The sequence below is a fragment of the Simochromis diagramma genome, unplaced genomic scaffold (assembly GCF_900408965.1).
Source record: "Simochromis diagramma unplaced genomic scaffold, fSimDia1.1 OVJJ01000097.1, whole genome shotgun sequence".
Taxonomy (NCBI): Eukaryota; Metazoa; Chordata; class Actinopteri; order Cichliformes; family Cichlidae; genus Simochromis; species Simochromis diagramma.
The window spans coordinates 533,547-544,970 of record NW_024387319.1 but is presented as its reverse complement, the minus strand read 5'-3'; the positions used below and the strand labels follow the sequence as shown (position 1 = coordinate 544,970).

At 44.3% G+C, this 11,424-nt stretch overlaps 1 protein-coding gene and 1 long non-coding RNA gene across 2 annotated transcripts; both read left to right on the top strand.

Annotated features, from left to right (window-relative positions):
- On the top strand, nucleotides 1-2,658 carry LOC120717307. Its single transcript, XR_005692165.1, has 3 exons — nucleotides 1-52; nucleotides 764-839; nucleotides 2,608-2,658. It is a non-coding gene; the product is annotated as an uncharacterized LOC120717307 (long non-coding RNA).
- A 1,185-nt stretch (nucleotides 2,659-3,843) lies between these two features.
- LOC120717289 (zinc finger protein 227-like) lies at nucleotides 3,844-5,046 on the top strand (the record flags this gene model as incomplete). The annotated part of the gene is made up of 1 exon (XM_040005236.1): nucleotides 3,844-5,046. A coding segment is annotated over one exon (1,107 nt), but the record flags the coding sequence as incomplete, so codon positions are not given.
- Nucleotides 5,047-11,424: the final 6,378 nt, after the last annotated feature.

Here is an 11,424-nt window from a genome sequence, read left to right as displayed (position 1 = left end):
AGAGTTCCAGCTTCATCGCGGAGTTTCTCTCGGTTTGTGGGCTCATCTAAAGGTAAGCACCGAGCTAACTTTACTGTGAGTTCAGTTCATGTTGAGTTTAGCTCCTGAATGAGGTCTTCTGCTGCTCTCCTCGGTGTCTGTTCACAGTTTATTGTGAACACGTTGAGAGAAGAGTGAGAGAAAAACACCAACTAATCATTAGCTCAGCATGCTGGGAGAAGTTGAGCTTTCGCTCACAGAAAGTTTGAGCATAATAACTGTGAGTCTGTGAGAAAGAGCTAGGTTAGAGGGTGACAGGTCGCCTAGCAACAGAGGCTTCAGTAAGGGGAAGTTAAGAAATAGGAAGTATAGAGCTGCAGCGCCATATTAATAAAACACAGGAAACCAGAGGGAAAAAGCGGAACCAAGTAACACACACACACACACACACACACACATTACTCAGACCAGAAGGAGTTGTTTTGATCGAAACTGTGTGTGTGACGTGTAGCAGAACTATATATATACCCATTCTGGCTTCTAATGCTTTCAGACCTGAGCTTGTGTTAGTGTGACAGGCCTCAATTTCTGGAAATATCTTTATTTTTTTTAGCTTGACCACTCTGAGTCCAGTCTTTCTCTGTCGCCAAAATAATTCAAAAGAACGGAATTTAATAAGGCTGACACACTGACTGAAGACATTTAGTTTCAGTGGATTTGAGCTTTCCATCACCGCTTCTTTTGGTCAAGGATGAAATACATATAAATATATTTTTTGTTCCAGCTGATCATCAGGAGGCGATGAGCCATTTAGACTCAGCTCAGCCACTACAGAGGAAACAATGACTTCAACCCAAAAGGTGAGCAAAAATATCTCTGCTATTGAAACTGTGCGCACGTCACAACTCTCATTGTAGCTCATAATTGTAATGTGATAATATCAGCAGAAGGTGGTGGTAACACACCTACAATGTGTTTGTTGACATCTTTGATTCCACTAATGGAGTTTCAGTTTGTTCCACGACTGCATTTAACTCGAGACTGACATGGTGGGAGCATATTGACCGGATTGAAACCAAATGCAAAAAAGTTATTAATGTTATGAGGTGTGTAGCTGGGAGGGGTTGGGGAGCGAGCGCTTCTGCTTTGAAAAGACTTTACCAGGCATTAATTAGGTCGGTCTTTGATTATGGGTGTGTGGCATATGGTTCAGCAGCTCCCTCTGTGTTGAGACGTTTGGATGTTCTGCAATCGGCAGCCCTTAGAGTGTGCTGTGGAGCTTTTAAGACGTCTCCAGTCGGTGCCCTACAGGTGGAGATGGGAGAAATGCCCCTAGATCTTAGGAGGAAGCAAGTGTCGGTGAATTACTGGGTTCATCTTGGTGGTCATGGTGACGCACATCCCACAAAGGAGGTACTTTTGGAATGCTGGGAGTATGGAAGAAGTCAGAAGGATCATTTTGGAAAGGTGGGGAATCAGTGGGCTAAGGAGTGTCAGGTGTATGAACTTAAAATATGTCCTGCAGTAGTGTTCTCTGTGGTTCCCCCATGGTTATTGGAGACCCCTCCTGTGGACTCCTGTATTCATGTGTTCACGGATGGTGCTAGAAGTCCAGATACTGGAAGTACAGGGTTTGGAATAGCAGTTCCGTTAAAAAATATTGGAATACACAGACGCACTTCGGATGGACTGGCAGTATACTCGGTTGAAATGGTAGCAATTTTGGTAGCATTGAAATGGGTAGAGTGTTCGAAAATCAGGCAGGTGGTAGTGTGTTCTGACTCGGCAGCTGTTCTTTCAAGTCTACAATCATTTTGTTCGAAGACAAGGCAGGGCATGCTGTATGCTATTCTGGAGACTATCAGCAGAATAAGGTGTTGTGGTGGCAATATTCACTTTCTTTGGGTGCCAGCTCATGTAGGGATCAGTGGAAATGAAAAGGTGGATAGGTTGGTGAAAAGAGCGTTGACTAAAAATAGGACTGAGATGGAAATTACAAGCAGTGGATCTGAAGCGAAAGGTATTGTTTGGAGGCAGGTTGTTCAGGAGTGGCAGAAGCGGTGGGATTCAGGGAGTACGGGCAGGCAATTGTATCATTTTAAGAAGGAGGTGGCAGTGAGTAGGTTGTATAGGGGTAATAGGAGAGATGAGGTGGTCATTACCAGGCTTAGACTGGGACATTGTGCATTGAATAAAACACTACAGATGATAGGAGAACATGAGACGGGGCTTTGTGGAGTGTGCCAGGAGGAGATGGAGACAGTAGAGCATGTAATACTGCGGTGTAAGGGTTATGATGTGCAGAGGAAAGTTCTGCAGACTAGATTGAAGGAGCGGGGAATTGGGGAATTAAATCTGAAGAGTGTGTTGGAGGGTAGTAGGGCACAGGTGAGGGAACTGGTGGGGTTTCTGAAGGATATAGGTGTTTATGAAAGAGTGTAGGGTTTTTTTTGTTTTTGTTTTTTGTTTTGATACAGCTTGTAAACTCACTGTCTGACCCATACTCCGGAACAGTAAGAGGCGGTAATGCTCCTTTACGTTGGTTGTCAACCGCTGTTAAACACAAAGAAGAAGAAGAAGAAGACTGCATTTCACTCACTGCCTCTGTTTGTATCTCTGTCACTGCAGGACCAACATGGAGCGAGAAGTGAGCGCTCTCAGGAGGCCGACAAACCTCACAGAAGAAAGGGAGAGAAAACATACAGCTGTGATGAGTGTGGGAAGGATTTTGCCAAGGCTGAACACCTGAAAACACACCAACTCATCCACAGTGGAGTTAAACCGTACAGCTGTGACTTGTGTGGAAAATCTTTTACCCTGGCTGGAAACTTAAAAAAACACAAAATCATCCACAGTGGAGTTAAAGCATACACCTGTGACTTGTGTGGAAAATCTTTTACCCAGGCTGGAAGCTTAAAAACACACCAACTCATCCACAGTGGAGTTAAAGCGTACACCTGTGACTTGTGTGGAAAATCTTTTACCCTGGCTGGAAACTTAAAAACACACCAACTCATCCACAGTCGATATAAAGTGTACACCTGTGACTTGTGTGGAAAATCTTTTACCCAGGCTGTTAGCTTACAAACACACCAACTCATCCACAGTGGAGTTAAAGCATACACCTGTGACTTGTGTGGAAAATCTTTTACCTGGGCTGGAAGCTTTAAAAGACACCAACTCATCCACAGTGGAGTTAAAGCATACAACTGTGACTTGTGTGGAAAATCTTTTACCCTGGCTGGAAACTTAAAAACACACCAACTCATCCACAGTCGATATAAAGTGTACACCTGTGACTTGTGTGGAAAATCTTTTACTCACGCTGGAAACTTACAAACACACCAACTCATCCACAACAGAATTAAAGCATACACCTGTGACTTGTGTGGAAAATCTTTTACCCACGCTGGAAGCTTAAAAAGACACCAACTCATCCACAGTGGAGTTAAAGCGTACACATGTGACTTGTGTGGAAAATCTTTTACCCACACTGGAAGCTTACAAACACACCAACTCATCCACAGTGGAGTTAAAGCGTACACCTGTGACTTGTGTGGAAAATCTTTTACCCACGCTGGAAGCTTACAAACACACCAACTCATCCACAGTGGAGTTAAAGCGTACACCTGTGACTTGTGTGGAAAATCTTTTACCCACGCTGGAAGCTTAAAAAGACACCAACTCATCCACAGTGGAGTTAAAGCGTACACCTGTGACTTGTGTGGAAAATCTTTTACCTGGGCTGGAAGCTTAAAAAGACACCAACTTATCCACAGTGGAGTTAAAGCATACACCTGTGACTTGTGTGGAAAATCTTTTACCCAGGCTGTTAGCTTACAAACACACCAACTCATCCACAGTGGAGTTAAAGCATACACCTGTGACTTGTGTGGAAAATCTTTTACCTGGGCTGGAAGCTTACAAACACACCAACTCATCCACAGTGGCGTTAAAGCGTACACCTGTGACTTGTGTGGAAAATCTTTTTCCCACGCTGTTAGCTTAAAAAGACACCAACTCATCCACAGTGGCGTTAAAGCATACACCTGTGACTTGTGTGGAAAATCTTTTACCCACACTGGAAGCTTAAAAAGACACCAACTCATCCACGGTGGCGTTAAAGCGTACACCTGTGACTTTTGTGGAAAATCTTTTACCTGGGCTGGAAGCTTAAAAACACACCAACTTATCCATAGTGGAGTTAAAGCATACACCTGTGACTTGTGTGGAAAATCTTTTAACCAGGCTGTTAACTTACAAACACACCAACTCATCCACAGTGGAGTTAAAGCATACACCTGTGACTTGTGTGGAAAATCTTTTACCTGGGCTGGAAGCTTAAAAACACACCAACTTATCCATAGTGGCGTTAAAGCATACACCTGTGACTTGTGTGGAAAATCTTTTACCTGGGCTGGAAGCTTAAAAACACACCAACTTATCCATAGTGGCGTTAAAGCATACACCTGTGACTTGTGTGGAAAATCTTTTACTCAGGCTGTTAGCTTACAAACACACCAACTCATCCACAGTGGAGTTAAAGCATACACCTGTGACTTGTGTGGAAAATCTTTTACCCACTCTGGAGGCTTAAAAACACACCAACTCATCCACAGTGGAGTTAAGGCGTACAGCTGTGACTTGTGTGGTAAAGCTTTTGCTCGCCATACCTACTTACAGCACCATCAAGTTATCCACTCCGGATTTAAGGCGTACAACTGCCACATTTGTGGAAAAACCTTCCGCTGGCTAAGTAGCCGAAATATTCACCTCCGCATTCACACTGGAAATGATGTTTACTGCTGTGATCAGTGTGGGAAACTGTTTGTGAAATATAAAGACTTACAACACCATATGTTTACCCACACTGTTGGGAGACCTTATAAATGTGACGTTTGTGATAAGACCTTTAAAGCTCCACGTTACCTTAAAATCCACCAACAGATCCACACAAGAAAGAAACTTTAAGTGCAGTTACTGTGAGTTATGTATGTATATTGTTATCTTCTTATTTAAGACTGACTGTTTGGATCAACTCTTCGCATTAAATTGTGTTCGCATGTAGGGCTGGGCCATATTATACCGTTCACGGTAATACCAGTACAATGCTAGGCAACGATAAGAAAATGACATATCGCGGTAGAATATGGGTAGAGCGTGCTTGCGCAGTGACGAAAAAGCACGGCGGTAATGGAGAATGAGAATGGGGGGGAAAGCAGATTGTTGAGTGAAACGGATGAACCAGGATTAGTTTGTAAAAATGGTGCAACTTAACTGGTGTGGTGTTTGTTCGTCAGATACACAACAAAGCACATTTTTTTTGTAGAACATGCAAGCGGGCCGTCGTTATTGCCGTATTTGTCGGACTAAGGTGCTCGTAAATCTGGGAGTAATCTGGGTCCTAAACGCCGTCCTTTAAGGTCCCGAAGTCAAACGAACATCACTTGGAGTTAAAAACTGTCTAAATTCTTCCATCTTTAATAAAACAATCAGCGTTGCTGCTTTACCAGGTGTAACTATGATGTTTAACACCCAGGCATCCATGAAAACAGAATTCATTACATTTAACGGAGTTAGAAGTTAGCAGGAAGTTAGCGGAAGTTAGCTCGCTAGTTTCGCTAGTTACCTAAGCATGATATAGCATGTTCTGACTGAGAGATTTCTGAAAAAAATCTAACGTACAGCTCTGCTATCACTTCCAACATAAATGAAGACAGGAAACTAAACAGCAGTGACGTTTGTAGGGTTACTGAAGTTTGGCTAGCTGGTATATAATGTGCTACGTGATCGCTAGCGACACAGCTATGTTAGCGTAACTGTGCAAATTCCCTGCTGACTCGGCCTCAGGATGTCTAGAGGCAAGAACCAAGCGCACCCAAATGAGCGCACCAGTGATCATGTGCGCATCACGCAGAGGGAGAGTGAGGGACGAAAAGCAGCAGCAGAGCATGGCAGTTGTATCGCAGTTTGTGTGATTCCGTGTGCGTTAATGAGACTGCAAGTGTTATTGCCTTTGACAGGTTAACTGGTATGATAATAGTTATAGTTGTTTGTGTATGTTTAAGCTAAAGTTATGCCTCAGTACACTGCTACCACGTTAGTAGGTTTATTTAATTATTTAATTAACTAGCACTAAGTTAATACCAGTGGCCAGAATCTCCCCCAATGATTATATCTCGCGGTTAAAGGATTTTTCTGTTGTTTATTGTTTAGTTTAGCTGTTGTTAGCTTGCCACATGCTTGCCTTAGTACTAGCAACTGGGAAGATATGTGCTATTTAGCCAACTTCTGGTCTTACGGCGACCCCTTGTGGACATTGTAAAATATTGCTGTGTCTGAGTAGATGATGTGTTCTGATTGTTGCTTGGTTGTCTTTGAGCCTGCTAATTATAGTGTTACCTGTTTCTGTTTCCAGACAACCATGCTTATAGTCACCGATACTGCACCTGCCACAATTATAAGTGCATATCTTCTGTGAAGCTTCATTAAAGACGGTGAACTAAACTCCTGGACTGCTGCAGTCTTTCTGACCGAAGACTTAGGCCAGACTTGTATACCCAGCACTTCCAGTATATATATATTCTACAATAACATAAACAGAAAAGCTGGAGGATGAACGCTAACACTTTTCCACTCGATAAAGTTAACGTGAAGGTTCCTGATGGTTAGAGACAAATGCAATCGCATGCCAGGATGCTGTAAACAGACCAAACTTCAGTCAGGAGAACAGCCGAGATAATCCATCCACAATATGAGGTTAGTCATTAATATACTGCAACAAGAATCAGAATCAGAATCAGAAACTTTATTGTCATTGTCACAAGAACAACGAAATTAAGAATGGTCCCCGATCGGACAAGAAGTATGAGTTGAATAGTTTGATTTATCTGACTGCTTTGTTTCGCTTAATGTGCCTAATAATCCCGTGCACCTTGTGGTCCGAAAAATACATATTTGACTTTTTTATTTGGCACACTGCAGTTTAATGTAGCAAAGCACCTCTTTTTAACTTCAGTGGATGTTATACATGGTTATGCTCAGGATATGTCAGCCCATTTCTACTGGAAATGCCTTTTGGTTAAACTTTCAGCAAGGAATTTGCATTTGCACTGTTAAATATTTATATAGCTTTAATACACATAAAAAACAGCTGCTTGTTTAAGTAAAATAAATGGATGTTTGGTTTTTTTTGCACTGCATTTATTTGCCCAAGAGTAAGTTTGCTAATAATGTTGGTTGAAGCTAATAGAAGCAGTCACGAGAAATAAATAATAGCGCTGTTTTAACGGTACCCTCATCATAGTGCTCTCAAATGCAGCAGCAATCCATTTACTCAAAGTCATAACAGATAGAAAGCAAGGCAGTAGCCTGTGTTCAGAAAAACCCAAAAACATTTTATTCAAATATAATAACCACAATGGTGGTGAGGGAAACAAGAGAAACTGGCTTCTTTTTCCACTATAACCATGTTTACAGGCTGTTCTAGTGTTTATGTTTTACACGCTTGTCCAAACAACAAATAAGTTAAATTTCAAAAGGTCTTTTCCAGCGAACATCAGAAAAAAAAAAGTCTGGAGTAGAGTTAAGTCTTCAGTGTGATTTAGTGCATCTCAAATAAATAAATAAATGAATAATCCAAAAAGTATTGTTAGGATTTAAATATATATATTCTTAATGCTTATTTTCTGATTATATTGTTTCATGTATTTTAATAATAGAGGCCTTTATAAACCAGGCCCAGAGGTGACAAGTTGCCCTGGCAACTAGACTTTAGAAAGGAGAAGTAAAAAAAAGAGGAAGTTTAGTGCAGAGCTGCACCTGAAATCTGACACAAAGAAAGAGGAACTGAGTAAACTGAGGGTGTGTGTGACGTGCAGCGGAAATATATATAACCATGCTGGCTGCTACTGCTTTCAGACCTGAGCGTGTGTTCATGTGTTCGGGTCTCCGTTTCCAGAAATGTAAAATAAAGATCATTTTTTCAGCTTTCTTTGCCACCAAAAGAATTCAAAGAACGAAATTTATAGTATCTTTATTAATACTGGAACAAACAAGGAAATAAGGTAAAATATTCCCTCCAAACAAAACTTTTAAAAACATACAAATTTGACAGGAAATATCTGCACCTTCCAGTGTGCAATGTGGCAATAAGTTCGGCCATGTTTGGACTTCTTCTGTGTTATAAACCCGCAAATCAGTCCGTGGATGATTACATTGCTCCGCCCATCAAAAAGTCTGCGCATGCGCGAATATCTCAGTTAGTGGACTGACGATTGTTGGTTGGAAAATTTTTACATATCACCCAACCTTACTGGGTAGTCTAAAGAGCACTGAAAGGAAGGCAACTGGACTTTCTTGAAGATGTTTCAGCTATCTTCCGAGAAGCTTCTTTGGTCCTAAGAGCAATTAGGTCGATTCACCAGGTCCCAATTCAATTTGATTTTGACTCTATCAGAAATATTATTCTTATATTATATTATAATATTATAATTATGATCATATAGCTTGGATATATATACTTTAGAGTAACCCTCTAAAACATTTAAAATAAATACATTTACTTCCAAATAAAGAACAGCACTTTTTATTTCTGAGGTTGGTGCATCCCCCATGACTCCCCCAGAATCAACTCACTTTTAATGGTCTGTAAGTTTTATTTACATGTCCTTTAAAGTATGGTGAGAGTCTGTTTGCAGCCAGTGCTTGTTGCTATTTGTCTGCATCAGGCATTGCCAACCATGGGCACTCATGCCACAGCTGGCATGCGAAGGGTTGTGATGGCACGACATGCAGTGATCATAATCTGAGAAGGTGTATTTAAAAATAAATATCTACCAGTCTAGAGATCTACCACCAATGCACATCACAAATTCGCTCACACATAGACATCAGTTTCGCCACTGCTTAATGACAGTATCTGAGCTAACAAGCCCACCTACTGGTTTCAGTTCAGATTTTCCATCCATCCATCCATCCATCCATCCATCTTCATCCGCTTTATCCGAGGCTGGGTCGTGGGGGCAGCAGCCTAAGCAAAGAGGCCCAGACCTCCCTCTCCCCAGCCACCTCCTCCAGCTTATCCGGGGGAACACCAAGGCGTTCCCAGGCCAGCCGAGAGATATAATCTCTCCAGCGTGTCCTGGGTCTGCCCCGGGGCCTCCTCCCGGTGGGACATGCCTGGAACACCTCACTCAGGAGGCGCCCAGGGGGCATCCTTGTCAGATGCCCGAACCACCTCAGCTGGCTCCTTTCGATGTGGAGCAGCAGCGGCTCTACTCTGAGCCCCTCCCGGATGGCCGAACTTCTCACCCTATCTCTAAGGGAGAGGCCAGCCACCCTTCGGAGGAAGCTCATTTCTGCCGCTTGTATCCGCGATCTTGTTCTTTCGGTCACTACCCACAGCTCGTAGCCATAGGTGAGGGTAGGGACGTAGATCGACCGGTAAATTGAGAGCTTCACTTTTACACTCAGCTCCCTCTTCACCACGACGGACCGGTGCAGCGTCTGCATTACTGCAACTGCAGCCCCAATCCGTCTGTCGATCTCCGGTTCCCTTCTCCCATCACTCGTGAACAAGACCCCGAGATACTTGAACTCCTCCACCTGGGGCAGGAACTCATCCCCGACCGGGAGTGGGCACTCCACCCTTTTCCGGCTAAGAACCATGGCCTCAGATTTGGAGGTGCTGATCCTCATTCCCGCTGCTTCACACTCGGCTGCGAACCGTTCCAGTGTGAGCTGGAGGCCCTCACCCGATGAAGCCAACAGAACCACATCATCCGCAAAAATCAGAGATGAGATTGTGAGGCCACCAAAGCGAAAGCCCTCCGCCACTTGGCTGCGCCTAGAAATCCTGTCCATAAAAATTATGAACAGAACCGGAGACAAAGGGCAGCCCTGGCGGAGCCCATCACCCACCGGGAACGAGTCCTTACTTATTGCCGGCAATGCGAATCAAGCTCTTGCAACGGTTGTATAGGGATCGAATGGCCCGTAGCAATGGTCATACACCCATACTCCCGCAACCCTCCCACAGTTCGCTGTCGTTACCCACGTGAGCATTGAAGTCTCCCAGCAGGATAACAGAGTCTCCAGGTGGAGCACCTTCCAGCACCCCCCCCCCGCCAGGGACTCTAAGAAGGCTGGGTACTCCGAACTGACACTCGGTGCATAAGCGCAGATGACAGTCAGGACCAGTTCCCCGACCCTAAGGCGCAGGGAACAAACCCTCTCATCCACCGGGAAAAACCCCAACGTACCGGCAGCAAGCCGAGGGGATATTAGAATACCCACCCCAGCCCGCCGCCTCTCACCAGGGGCAACTCCAGACTGAGACAGAATCCAGCCCCTCTCAAGGAGACTGGTTCCAGAGCCCAAGCCATGCGTAGAGGTGAGCCGGACTATATCTAGCCGGTACCTCTCAACCTCACGCACTATCTCACGCTCCTTCCCCACTAGAGAGGTGACATTCCATGTCCCTATTACCAGTCTTGGCAGCCCGGGGGTTAGTCCGCCAGGGCCTCCGCTCCTGGCCGCCACCCGGCACACAATGCACCCGACCCCTATTGCGCCTCCTGCGAGTGGTGGGCCTGCGGGACTGTGCCCGGCCGGGCCCCATGGACTAAGGCACGGCCACCAGACACTCGCCCTCGGGCACTCTCCCTGGGCCTGGCTCCAGGGCGGGGCCCCGGTAACCCTATCCCGGGCAGGGTGAACTGTTCCCTCGATGTTCTTTTCATAAGGGTCTTCTGAATCGCTCTTTGTCTGGTCCCTCACCCAGGACCAATTTGCCATGGGAGACCCTACCAGGGGGCAAAAGCCCCCAGACAACATATCCCCTGGGATCCCTGGGACACACAAACCCCTCCACCACGATAAGGTAGTGATTCAAGGAGGAGATTTTCCAATTGGCTAAAAATTACAGGGGAGAGGGATGCTGCTAGCTAGCCAGTCCTGTATAATATGGCCTTGAAGCGAGCGAAAAAAGGTAATTCCTGGACTTTTATGTCAATTTGGACAGAAGACTGGGGTTTTGTGAAACAGAAAGATCATGCTATATGTGACCTTTGCCTTGAGAGTGTTGGTTGCCAGACCTCCAATGTTAAACAACATTTTGAGATGAAAGATCAAGAAGCTTCAAGTATGAGGCAGAGAAAGTTGAATCAATTACACGTGCTGTGTCAAGATATGAGAAGCAAGCAAGTACTCTTGCACATTTTTACAGCTGCTAAACATCATGGACCATAAGTAATTTTTCGTATTGGGCAGTGTATTGCTAAACATGGAGAGCTTTTTACAGATGGAGAATTTATTAAATGGTAAATGACCTGCATTTGTATAGCTATTTTCTAGTCCCTAAGGACCCCAAAGCACTTCACACTACATTCAGTCATTCACCCATTCACACACACATTCACACACTGGCGATGGCAAGCTACATTG